Raw genomic sequence first — 13,718 nt, 5'->3', positions numbered from 1 at the left:
TCACCCCCTCCAAGCAGGGAGACCACTCGTGGATCCAGCTCAGGGGAGGGATCACTCCTAAAAGTTTCAGTGAGGGCCGGGCAGACCTAGGCATGGGCGGCCCCAGGAAGAGAGCCTACTCAGAGGCAGGGGGCTGCTAGGCAACCTTTAGCTAGAAGGGCAGACAGAATGTGGTGGCTTTCGTGCCAGCAGCAAATGTTCTAGCTGAGCATTTAACCAAATCATCCAAACTGCTGAAAATGAGGCCAGGGGAGTCATCCAGCTTTCCCGTGGGTCATATGCCAAGGGCAGCTGTGGCTGTAAAAAAACAAAACTATATGAGGGTCTGCTCTTGAAAGGACTGGAGATAAGCCAGCAGCGTGCTTCTGACCTTTCACGGACCTGGCCCTTGCTCTCCTGGACCTGAAGCAGAGTTGATGTCCAGGGATGACACTGGGCCTCTGCAGCCAGGGCCTCCCCTGCCACCATCTGACTGAACAACTGACAGACTATCTGAATGGGATGATTCCAGGGGTGCTCAGCTAAGAAGGAACCAGGAAATCACTGGGGAGCCAAGGATGACAACTCAGGGCTCCAGAACTCATCCCTGCTTTAACCAGAGTAGCTCTTCTTTTTATGTGTTAGATCTGAGGTTCCTGCGTAAACAAAGGTCTGGCTAAATGTTTCAGCCTTTGATCTAACCCAATCGCTCCAATGATTGGGAAAGAAGCTGCAAGTTGCCGCCCATCAGGAAGAGGCTTGAAGTTTTCTGTTCGCCTGCTCCACCAGCACAACTGGGCACAGCACACACACCCCTGGAAACATCTCTCGGTGAGGCAGCTTACAGCAAAATCTCCAGGAACTAACAAAAGATATTCCTGCCCACATATTAGCAGACAGAAGAAAGTTTTTTAATGTATCCTCCTTAAAGTTTAGTATTCCCTTAGGAACTTGATTCACTTACTTTTCACTTTCTTCGTTTTAAAACTACACACCATCCTAGTTTTGCTCTTTGTTATAAGCAACGTTCAGAACATGATACATTCGTACTGACTCCTATGTCTGTACATTTCTTAAGTCCACTCACCTATGTCTTGCAAACATCTGGCACCTCCTCTCACTTGCCAACATCAACCTGAAGGATAAGGAGAAAAGCCCAGACCCGAGTAACCTCTACTCCCAGGACACCACACACATCATGACAGGCAGCACAGCAAAGGAAGGACCAGCTCCTGGCTCCATCGTGGTTATCCTGTGACCTAGCGAGTGGCCTCCCTCAAAGTCCAGGTCCGCCCTCCCAGTTTGCATGAGGCGCTGGGCCAACTCAGGCTGCCCACCGGAGACTCAGCTTCGAGGATCGGCCTGAGCACACCTGCTTGTGCATCAGACTTCTCCAGACTGCCTGAACTGCCTTTGCCCACTCCAAGCTGGTGTCCACCCACATGTCCCATGTCGGAACAGAAGCGACATCTGAAACTGGCTTTGTAACTCCAGCTCTTCTCTCACAGGATGGTGGGAACCCAATAAAAGCAACCTTGATACTTTTTTGTGTGAAATTTATTGTTTCCACATTAAAAGATTTTTTGGAGGGGAAGTACTTTCTCTTTTTTTTTTTTTAACCACATGATGATTCTATACAGTTGCCCAGAGTAGGACACCATCATAAGTCATTAACATGCCGTATGAGTTCTGAATAAATAAAAGCTACAAAGCCCAAGTTATATACAAATATCTTGGGCAATAATGTTTACAAACCTATGTACAAAAAAACAAATGTAAACAGTAAATGCAGCATGAGAGTAATCAAAGGATGCACAGGAACAACCACTGGGGTCAGTCTGCCCCCCAGGAGCTGGCACCAGCCAGTCCCCGGAATCAGGCCACTCAGTCCTTCCTAACACCACTGGAGAGGCCCGCAGAAGACAAAACAAAAAAGCTGTGAAGCTGTCATTTAACTGAAGGACCAGAAAGCTGGCAAGAAGGTTGCCACCACCTCCACCCCTCGTCTGAGACACACGGAGGAGAAGACGGCACAGAGGCCCAGCTCTGTTTGTCCCAGGCCCCATAGGCTCCTGCTCTGGGAGGCCTATGGAATGCTCACTGCTGAAGTAAAATCAGAAGGTGCAGTAATGAGACTTGAGAACTCAGTGGTCCTAGGGTAATGAGACTATGTTCCCTAAGTGAGTGACCTTCCTAACTGTCTGCCAGCAACAGGCCCAGGCTGTGTGGGGTGGAGCTGGGGACAACACATGATCATGAGCACAAAGGTGCTTGGGTGGGAGCTCAGGAGGGCACACGTTGACCTGATTTGCGAGAGAATGTCTAAAAGATTTGCAATGTCCTAATACAACTAAATCCTATCAGTACAGCAGGGTGGGGCTATGAGGCAGGTGTGATGAATGGGTACTTCTGCATCCAGTGACCAAGTAATACATGTATGTATCACTTTGTGACCCACAAAAGTGCAATCATGTGAAACCAACGGCACTACGGCGAGAAGAGAAAATAGCCAGTATTGATATCGCGCAGTCCTGGGGCTGGGCAGGGCCCAGCAGCCACCACTGCATGCAGCCTGCCCTCTCTCTGCCAGCCCTGGGGAGGCAGACAGAGCCATGGGCTGGGCCCAGGCACCGAAGGGTGAGGCGTGGGTGTCCTGGGTTGTTGGAGGAGGGCAGGAGCCCCCATTTGGAAGCTGGGCACTCACACACTGAGAGGCAGCATACCTGGTGCCGACGAGGGGCGTGAGGAGCCCAGACCAGGAGGAGGAGGAGCTGGGTCAAAGCCGTTTACTGCCCTGTGGGGGTGACGGAGCAGAGAAGGGAAAAGGAAAAGAAAGAGAGACTGTCATTTAAAACCACTTGACACACAGCAAGAAATTCATTTGCTCTCTAAAACTATCCCTCTTCCCGGCCCATAGCAGAATCCCGACAGCCTAGGGAGGAGTGGCTGCCTCGAGCATCAGTTGGTTAGACTTGAGAACTCAGTGGTCCTACCGTAATGAGACTACGGGCAGCTTCATCACAGCAGCCACTGCAGCCACAACCCTGATTTTTTTTCCCATAAGCAGATCTAAAAGTCTACCAATAGCTAAATGGTACAACTAAATGATAAAATAGTATACTACCATTAAAAATCCATTTCCCCATGCTCGACCGGCATGACTCAGTGGATGAGTGTCAACCTATGAACCAGGAGATCATGGTTTGATTCCCAGTCAGGGCACTGCCCAGGTTGTGGGTTTGATCCACAGTGTGGGGCACGCAGGAAGCAGCTGATCAATGATTCTCTCTTACCATTGATGTTTCACTCTCTCTCTCTCTGTCCCTTCCTCTCTGAAATCAATAAAAATATTTTTAAATCCATTTCCACAGTTCTTTAATAGCATGGGAAAATATTCAGAATGTAATTAATGGTGAGTAGAAAAGGGTTACCAAACTGCATATGTTCAATGATGTGAGGGGAAAAAAAAGTGTAAGTAGTATATATTCTAGATTCTAGACTATAGCCCCTTATATAGATAGGCATTACTATCTGTGTGGCTAATTCTAGAATGTGTGGAGATGCTCTCACATACATACATCCATACAAACACACACACACACACATATGTACGTAAAATCATATATATTGTAGAAAGAAAACTTAACAATAATTACTTTTCTTCCCTCTGGGTTATGGGTAAATTTCATTTACTACTTTATACTTTTTTATTGTTTTCCAAATCTCCTGAAATACACATGAATATCTTAATGGAGAGGGAAAAGTAACTTTTTTACATTGTTAAGCAAGTAAAGCCAGCTGGGGAGGCTTCTCTGCAGACTCATGAGCAACCAGCCCAGCACAGGAGTGTACAAGGAGGGCCGCACACCTGAGCCCAGGGATGCAGAGCGCCCACCTCAGCCCCACCCATCTGGCAGCACAGCCGCAGGAAGCAGTGAGGGGTGAGTGCAAGGCCAGAAAGCCACTTCAGCCTCTCCATCCTGGAAAACTTCCTAGGAAAGTGTCCCACTAGCAATTTGGGAAATACAGCGAATTGCGAAAGGCCACACTCACCACCACTGCCCCCGCCATCCACACATCAGAGGCGTCTAGGGAGTTGAGTATAGACTCATTCTTACAAAAATGCACACACATTCCCCAAAAAGGTAAGTGCTACATACACTGAAGAGGTGAGTGTAATCTCAGAAACAGGCATGCAAAGAGACTTGACAAATGACGCCTCGCTACTCTGAAGAAACAGTTAATGCCTGAAGAAATAACCTCAGAGTCCAGATTTCGAGTTTGAAGTCAAGCTACCCACACAGAGCCACAGGGCTCTACGTGTCATTTCTCCCAGCTGTACTTTTTCCTACTTCAGAGATGCATACCCAGGATCCCTGTGTTCTGTTTAGGGCTAGGGGAGGCCTGATATTTGAGCCTCGGTCGTATGTGAAAACTTGAAATCATCCCTCCTACTCTCCCAAGGCTATCTGCCTGTGCCTCCTCTGGGGGCAGGGGCCCCATCCTATATGCCACTGTAGCCCTCACATAATAAGCCCAGCTGTTATTTGTCTGACTAGTCCCAGAGCCACCAATGCCCGCTTCTCCTCAAAGCCCAAGAAGAATCAGGCAGGACTCACAAACCTCAGCTTTAAGTAAGTGAACACCACATTCTGCAGGCTGTACTACAGACAGCCCCAAAACTCAGCAGAAAGGGAGCACTGTGGGTGCCAGGAAGAACCTGGAACCTGTTCCACAGGGGTGTGCAAAAGCAGCGACCATAAGGATGGCTCCACGTGCAGGCTTAGGACTGAGATTTGGCATTTTCAAATTAAACAGATCTTTAAAGAACAAAGTTCATCCCCATTGTTGTATTGCTCAAAAAACCAAAGCAGGAGAAGGTCCAGCCATTCACCTGAGTTCACCTATGAGCCCATCAATGGGGAAGCAAGGCTCATAACTTGCCTCCAGATGTCCAGGCCATTCTCCCTTCTCAGCATCCTCCTGGCCAGAGGAGAACTGACAGCCATCAGTGAGCAACCACTTTGGTGCTCCCAACCCAACTCAGCTCTAATGGGAAAAATAAGCAGTGCGATCAGAATACAAAGGGACAACAAGAAACTAGGCAAGTCGTTCTCAGTATGAATGGGAATGGAAATTCTGATTTGCAAGTTGGACAGAATAAAGAAAGAATAACAATCTGCTAGGGCCTCACTTAGCACTTCTTTCCTGAGCCAAGAAGTGGGAAGCAGAAGACCAGTGGGAGAGAAGCTGACCCTAGAGGTAGGATTGTGTCTGGTGAGGCACCTTCAGGAACTGCAAAGCTGTGAAATGGGAAAGAAACCTCCATATTCACATTTGGTTTCAGGAAGCAGCAAAAGAGCTGAAAGGAAATGTCCCAGTGGACACCAAAGAAATGAAAGAGAGCAGGCAGGGGTGGAGACACAGATATTGGGAATCATCTATGTGAAAAAGGTTACAGAAGCTATGAAATTTCATGGCCTTACCACCAAAATCTAGTTAAAGGGTCTGAAAAATAGAGACTCCAACTGAGAAAAGAAACTAAGGTGAGTTGTAAAATGGCAACAGAAATGAAAAGGGCACCTTTATAAGCTAGTCAGGACGACAATAAATAGAACACAACAGTGATGAAGTATGGACACTAAATCCATCAAAGCAGCACGGTGGAGGACACCTGAGAGGGCAGTAGAGAAAAGCCTGAGAGTGGGCCAGCGCTCACGCAGGAGGCAACAGACACACTCCAGACCCATCTTCCTAGTTCGATGGTCCATGGGAGCCAGCACAGCTCAGCCAGCTCGAGACCTTGCCCCAGGCTCTACAAACTGAAAACTGAGAAGAAAGGCAGATCTTATACACGTCTCCATCCATCATTCCAATGTACTCTGGGAAACAAGAATGAGCACGAGGGGAGAGTCCCCCCAGCAACGCTCTGTAATCATTAGTGCCTGCTTTGAAAAAACAAGACACAATGGGTAACAGGAAGAACCCCAGTCCCACAAAGACATTCAAATATGGTCCCAGGGCCTGCCAGTTAGCCTTGGCCCCCACTCCAGAGTCCTGCATCATCTCTACAGCACCTGACCACACATAGAGTGCCTGCTATTCACAACTGCCCCAGCACCACTACAACTCATCAGTTTGGTTTTGCACAGCTGAACCAATAATGCTATACAGTCGAGTCAAACAGGAACTTGAAGGCTCACTTATGGGCTGTAAGTTGGTTAAAGCAGAGTCATCCCCATGCAGTTAGTGAAACCAGTTTGTTAATGGGTCTCCCACCACACACCATGATTGAAAAAGAATAAAAAATAGCACAGCAAACAAATTCAGTTACCCATGAACAACGTGGGAAATATGACTTTTTCTTGCCTAATAAAAAAAAGGAAAAAAACATTAAACAGCAATGCAAATACTATTTTCATACCATGCCCTAAAATTAGTGTATGCCCACCTACCTACACATAGCCCAAAAGAAATCTGACTGGCTTGCAAAATTAAGGTACATGATACATAGGAAACTAAATAAATGGTATGAAGAAAAAAAGAATATTTTTGAGAGAATTTAGATGACTATACTAACACAAGAATTTGTATCTTTTCAGATAAATGATATTAAGGGGTCCTAGTGGTTGGAAGAAGCAGAGCAACACCTGGGAAGTAGGTCCAGCGAGCCATATTTTAGGAACTTGCAGAGGTAAACACAGACTAGATAAAAATCCTGATTCCAAGAAGCCCTCAAATAACCAGAACTTACAGAATATTTTCAAGTCCTGTAAGTAAATGTAATAGGAAGGCATAGTGTTTTATGTAGTAAGGCCTCACTGCGCCTGAAGATTTTGAGAGGTGAGAGGGCAGAGTGTATACATATGTTCACATACATGCACACACACACACACACACAAACTGACTGTGATTAATCTCCCCAAACAATGCTTCTCCAGGACCCTAGGAGTGACGGTCAAACTAGTGCCAGTGTTCCAGACACACTGCTCAGGAGCGAGAGGTAGAGCTGGCACATTCTAGAGCCCAGACTTCAAAATGAAGAGCCTTTCTCACACTGCACTACAAGCTGCAGTCTGTAAGAACTGGCATTTCTTCTTTTAACCTGACATTTAATCATGGAGCAGAGAGTTAGGATACTTCCCCCATTCCTCGCGCAGCTGGTATATACCATCCTGGTTTTTATCTAGCCAATAGGTCTGCAGGAAGGAAGGCCAGAGGTAAAAAGTCAGGTGGGTCAGAAGGAAGCCAGAATCAAAGTAAAGCAGCAAGGAAGTAAGAACACAGCAAAACCCCACAAAAGAGTTATAGGAATACGGCAACTAGACAAATGCAACTCAAGCAACAGGTTAATATTTGAGTGTGTATAAGCAATCTATTTATCACATAAACCAAACACTTGAGGGAAGACCACCCACAAAAGCATACTGAATTCTTAATAGAAACAATAGTTAAAAATGTGTACTATTTAAACCAAAACTAAGTATCATCTGCAACTTTCTACCAGGAAGTACATTTCCAGGTGCAGTGCAGGAATAAAGCCTGCACAGCATCTAAGATGCTTCTCAGAGGGTGGGAGGCGGGGCTCCATACAGTGCCCAAGGCCCACTCCTGGTTCCAGGTTACCTGAATCCTCCGCATCTACCTAAGAATGGGTTCACCTCTGGGCAATCACAGCCCGGGTGTTCTGCATCAGGGGTCAAGTGAAAGCCAGTCTCTAACAAAGACCGGAGCAGTGAGCCTGAACTGTTATTCCTCCTTCATCATGACTATTCTAAGGACTTTCTACATGCAAAGCTATCTGTCCAACCAACCCATTTCTGGCCAATACCTATTCTCACATCATAAGGTGCCCAAGGCAAGAAACATGATTCCAGGTAGAGACTAATAACTACTCTACTGGAGGTAATTACAGGTTACAGAAAAAAATAATTAGGCACCCCTAAACTTTCCCTGTATTATTTGGGATAAATGGCAACTTAATGTCAAATACCTATTTATTCCACTAATCATCTATAGTAATAAAAGCATAATATGCTAATTAGACCAGACAGCCAAATGACCTTCCGGATGTCCTTCTGCACGAAGCTGCGGCAGCAGGGGCCAAAGCAGAGAGGGTTAGAGGCAGTCAGGCAGGCAGGCAGAGTGGTTAGAGGCGATCAGGCAGGCAGGCGAGTGGTTAGGGGAGATCAGGCAGGCAGGAGAGTGGTTAGGGGCGATCAGGCAGGCAGGCAGAGTGGTTAGGGGCGATAAGGCAGACAGGCGAGTGGTTAGAGGCGATGAGGCAGGAAGGCAGAGTGGCTAGGGGTGATCAGACAGGCAGGCAGGCCAGCGGTTAGGAGCCAGCAGTCCCGAATTGCGAGAGGGTGCAGGCCAGGCTGAGAGACACACACACCCCCAACCCACCCCCAGGCACAAAATTTGTATAAAAATCTAGTTATTGTATAAAAATGAGCATTCCTCAAGGTTGCCTGAAACTCCTAAACCTGAGGAATATTAATTTTATACTTACTCCCCCTGAGGAATCCCAATGGTTAAAATAAAGTTCTGATTTATATATTGATATTTTAGAATGTTCTCCTTAACGAAATATGTATACTTCAAGGTAGAATCTCTAAAGGAAGAGAGAGAAACCAGAGCACTCCGCTCCACAGGGTGGACAGCAGGAAGTTAGAGTGGACTGTGTACCAAATCAGGCCCTCCAGAAAAATGCCACAGTTACATAGGAAAGCAGAACATGCAAGCTCCTTTGAGAAATTGTGAAAATTTCTAGAGTTGTATCTGTGTTACTTTCACAGAACAAGAATGAGCAGCCTCTACAAATCAAAACAGAGACAGCTGCCAAGGGATGGCGCTGCCTCACTTGTTGTTCTAATAACAGCTACCTTGGGTAACATGGTCAGCATCCCCAGACCACAGGTCTTAACTATTTAACTAGTTCCCTAAATTAAGGCACACGCATAAAAGAGTATAACCATACAATGTTTTATTTTTTTAAATTGAGGTAGAACAGTATGTACTGACATGAAAAGATACTGGCAATATAAATCATGATAGGCATGTTGAAGAATATTTGAAGTATAATCCCATAAATCTTAAAAGCTTATAGAAGATACATAAAATATGATTTTACATGCCTAGAAATAACTGTAAGGATGTAAAAATAGTGTGAAAACAAAAAACATTTACTTTTTATTTTGTGTACTTCTGCACCAATTGAAATTTTTTTGCATTAAAGATATATCATGCCCTAGCTGGTTTGGCTCAGTGGATAGAGCGTCGGCTTGCATATTAAAGGGTCCCAGTTTGATTCCAATCAAGGGCACATGCCCAGTTGCGGGCTCGATCCATAGTGGGGGGCATGCAGGAGGCAGCCAATCAATAATTCTCTCTCATCATTGATGTTTCTATCTCTCTCTCCCTCTCCCTCTCCCTTCCTCTCTGAAATCAATAAAAAATAAAAAAAGGATGTATCATGGCTTCAATCCTAACACAATTTTTTTAAATTCTCAATTCCCCAAAAACCATCTTCACATCATACAAAATTTGTATCTCCTAAACTATATTTGATCCAGTGGTTTTATATTTTTCTAAAATCTTCAAGCAGAACGTTTGTTGCAGTGTTTGCATAATACATAACTAGTGTTCTCTTCTACCCTTAACAAACGCGGTGTTGGGGGATGTGCAAAAGTAGGTTTACAGTTGTGAATATGCAAAACACAGTTTGTTCTTGTATTATTATTGCCCAAACAACCGTAAACCTACTTTTGCCCCATTCTGTACTTGCCAGAAAAGTCTACGAGCCTGTAAGTGCCTTGAGAACAAGGACTATATCACGGGCAGAGCCTAGCACTGCTGCCTTCCAAGAGTCTGCTTCCAGGACAGACGCTTCAGAGCCAGGGTTCCCAAGGCAACAGACTCCATGGGGACAGAAGACAGCAACAGATTTCATGTCCCATGAGATATGAATGGTAACAGGCTTCAGGTAGATTTATCAAACTGAGTTTATCTTTTCAAAGCTTGAGTAAGCTCACTTAATAACATGTAACTTTAATACTAGAAATTATTTAAAACTTCCAAAACTTACCCTTTGTCGAAGAAAGACGTATGCCCTGATCTAGAGAACTTTGTGCCGTTGCTATTCATCACCCCGCAGTTAACATTCCCTGAAATATAGGATTTTCGTGATGCTTGGTCCTTTGCAAAATTTCTGCAAGCTGCTAATTTGGATTCTAAAGCCTACAAAAGAAAGAAGGAATGATTTGGTTGTCAAAACAGTAGCTGCACATAAAAATCTGCATTTCAAACCATTTCTATTTTGAGACTCAAACTTTACTCTCTCAGTTGATACTGATGGCTACTTAAGCCACAATCTATCACCTTTCTAGCAGACAAAGGAAATGTTCATGCTGACTCCCTTTCTAATGAGCTCAGAACATTTTACTTAATTCCTCTCAGTGTTACTGAGGGATACAAATATCCTCACTCACATAAGAAAATGTGGCACAAGCAGCCCAAGACAGACCCCAGGTCTCTTGACCCCATCCATTATGTCTTTCTGAGTTTTGTTAGTTGGCTAGTTAGAGGTGGATGAGTATGGAGGAGGGCTGTTTTGGGAGCAAATGCATAAAGAATGCAAAAATAGCACTTGAGAATTTTTAAAGCAGCCAATTATTTCTACAGCATTTCAGTTTAGTTATTTCTAATGCACTAAAATGGATAAGAGCATTTACAACACTTCACATGACGTTAAAAACTATTCTACTTCTTAGAACACAGTTAAATGTCTGATACCCTTTGTCTGTAATGAAATAATTCACCTGAAAATGACACCAGACCTTTAGAGCATTTACCTCTAAATTGGGTGCCTTTCTTGGCACCTGGCACCTGCCAGGCTCTACAAACAGATGACATGAAGAGAACAGGACTTCCTCATCTATTTCCATCACACACAGATATCACCAACGCCCCCTTCCCCATAAACACTCTGACCAACTCAAACCCCTCTCCCTGACAAAAAAAAAAAAAAAAGGAGAAGGGCAAAAAGCAGTCCATTCCTATTATCCATAATACTAAGGGACTAGGAATGCATAAGTAAATTAAATCCACGGATAACATATGCACTCTAAAAATCCTCCCCCCATAATTTAATACAAGCTGTTAAGAAACAGAAACGAAAACAAATGTGTTCTCTTCTCCTTTCCTATAACAAAAGTACAATGACCTATAAAATAAGAAAAAACAGAAGAGAGGTAGTGACCTTGTAGGGTAAGCTGTACATAAGCATTATTTCAGCAACTTGTTAAATGTACACATACACACTAAAAACTGAGAGCCACTAAGCTCCTATGTTCAAGACACTCATCCATTCCTTCAAATATGTGCTAAGCACCTATCATATAGAGGGCATAAGTTGTATCTGAGACGTCACGGAGACATCCAAGTGCAAGTACTGGGGTCTGGCACTCAAGTGAATAAAGTGGCTTAGATACCAAGATTTAGAAGATATATACACCAGGAAGTAGACAAATCATAGTTGTGAATAAGATCAGGAAATTAAGGACAGAGCTCTAAATAAAATCAACAAAGGAATGGGCAGGAAGATAGGAAGCAGACATGACACTGCATCAGAGGAGCAGAGGAAAGAAGGCATTCCAATTATAGTGGAGTGAGCAGGGACAGAGCCAAGACAAGGACATCTGGGGAAGTGTGTATACAGCCAAAAAGGCTAACAAAAGCCCCAGCCAGTTTTGCTCATGGTTAGAGCACTGGTTCTCGGACTAAAGGGCCACGGGTTCAATTCCAGGCAAGGGCACATACCTTGGTTGTAAGCTCAATCCCCACCCAAGGTCAGCGTGCAGGAGACAACCAATCGATGTGTCTCTCTCATCTTGTTTCCCTCTCTCTCTCTCTCTCTCCCCCCCTCCCTTCCATTCTCTCTAAAAGTCAATGGAAAAAAATATCCGCAGGTGAGGATTAACAAAAAACAAAGCAAATAAAAAATTCTAACAATAAATGGAGACATGCTTTCAAAAAGCTTGGCTGTAAAGGAAGAATTAGAATAATGGCTAAAGAGAGATATAGGGTAAAAAGAAAGAAAAGTTGCTTTTATTTTTGCTTTCTAAGATTTAAAAATGTATATAATATCTAATATATAAATATTATACATACATATTAACATATATAGAGTAAAAAGGTGAAGATACAGAAGACATAAAGATGACAAGGCTAGAAGGAATGGGATCCAAAGCATAGAGGGACAAAATTAGCCAGGAGCACGAATACAATACTTCTACCACTGAAATAAAAAGGAAGAAGAGCTACAAACAGAGGTAACAGAATAATAAAAGAAGAGAAGAAAACAAAACTTCAAATCAGATGGCCTTGATTTCTCAGTGGAAGAGGATGCAAGAGTGGGGATGTGGCTTCCAAGTAGTTCTAGTCAGTAGACAAAGGAGCGCAAAGAAGCAGAAAACGAAATATTCATACAAGCATGCCAGAAGCTGGTGGATAAGCAGACCAAAGTTTTATGACATCTTGGAAGACAGGTAAACAGGTAAACCATGCAAGGACTCCAAGTTCAACTTTAATGCACCATTTCTGAATAATTTACTTTGGTACTAAAACAAAATAAACAAGAACAAAGAAAGATGACAACTTAGGGTCCAGAAATAGTGCTGATCCAAGAGTATATAATGAAGAGAAATTCAAGGACGACGGTGGTGCAGCAGCCCTATAAGCATATCAGAGCTTTCAGCAAAGAGTGAGGGTAAGAAGCTGGGAGGTATGAGATATTGCAAAGAGTGCATTTTTTTCTATCAACAAAAATAAAGGGTAATTAGAAAGACTAGGAAAAAAGAAAAAGGCATACAAGTCAGCTCTCATACAATACAAAAAATCTGATATGATTCTGAGTAAGTGATAAAGAACAAAATGTTTGAACCATCTGTTGAACAATATGAATAAAATGACCCAAGAGCCAGCTGTCCTCTATGATTATACAGTAGCACACATGGGCATGATACTATAGATGCTATTGACTTAATTTTCAATCTTCAGAACTAACCAATAGAGAGTAAAAGAAGGTACAAAGACACACACACACACACACACACACACACACACACGCACACGCACACACACACAGAATAAGGAGTTGCAATATAATCTAATAAATTCAGAAATAGAGGTTTTATATTTAAAATTACCAAAAAAAAAAAACACTCAAGCAAAAAATAAAAATTGCGAGAATGTGAGTTAAAGTCCTCATCTTTTTGCTTAAAATTGGTTAGTCAAGATACAGAAAAAACTATTTTCACAAGTTAAAGAGGTAAATAACATAACTCTTACAACAAATTGGATAAAAATGGTTATCTTAGAAGGAAAAACTACATACCGTATGAATGACTTGTGCACATTACTATTTACAGTAACTTTAAATTGCAGTTTAGAGTGAATCTGATGGTTAAAATAATTCCATAAGCTAGAAAAGGTAAACATAGGACCCTGTATCTTGGCCTCCCATTTCTTCTTCAAAGAAAGTATAATGCAACTTCTACTTTTTTCAGAAAGTGTCTTACACACAAAAAATAAGTAAAGGAGTGGTATATAGTGGGAAGTTTCAGGGGTAGATTACTGAAAAGAGAGGTTAAAGTCACTGAGGGAAATAAGAAAAGCTTAAATCCACACAATTATATTATTGTTTCCAGTGATCTGGATGAAGGAAAGGATAAGTCCCA

The 13,718-nt window shown here is 43.3% G+C and overlaps 1 protein-coding gene across 2 annotated transcripts in view; it reads right to left on the bottom strand.

Annotated features, from left to right (window-relative positions):
* Positions 1-1,518: 1,518 nt before the first annotated feature.
* NDEL1 (nudE neurodevelopment protein 1 like 1) overlaps positions 1,519-13,718 on the bottom strand; it is a 45,661-nt gene continuing 33,461 nt past the window's right edge. Inside the window, exons 8-10 of one of the 2 annotated variants that reach the window (XM_080678794.1) lie at positions 10,067-10,218; positions 6,314-6,348; positions 1,519-2,773 (exon numbers count right to left, since the gene is read on the bottom strand). In XM_080678794.1, the coding sequence (XP_080534920.1) occupies positions 2,766-2,773; positions 6,314-6,348; positions 10,067-10,218 (195 nt within the window). In that variant the 3' untranslated portion in view covers positions 1,519-2,765. The remainder of the gene's footprint in view (positions 2,774-6,313; positions 6,349-10,066; positions 10,219-13,718) is intronic. The other variant, XM_080678793.1, reaches the window with a different exon arrangement.

Source organism: Plecotus auritus (assembly GCF_963455305.1).
Source record: "Plecotus auritus genome assembly, chromosome: 7".
Taxonomy (NCBI): Eukaryota; Metazoa; Chordata; class Mammalia; order Chiroptera; family Vespertilionidae; genus Plecotus; species Plecotus auritus.
This window is presented reverse-complemented; position numbering and strand designations above follow the sequence as displayed.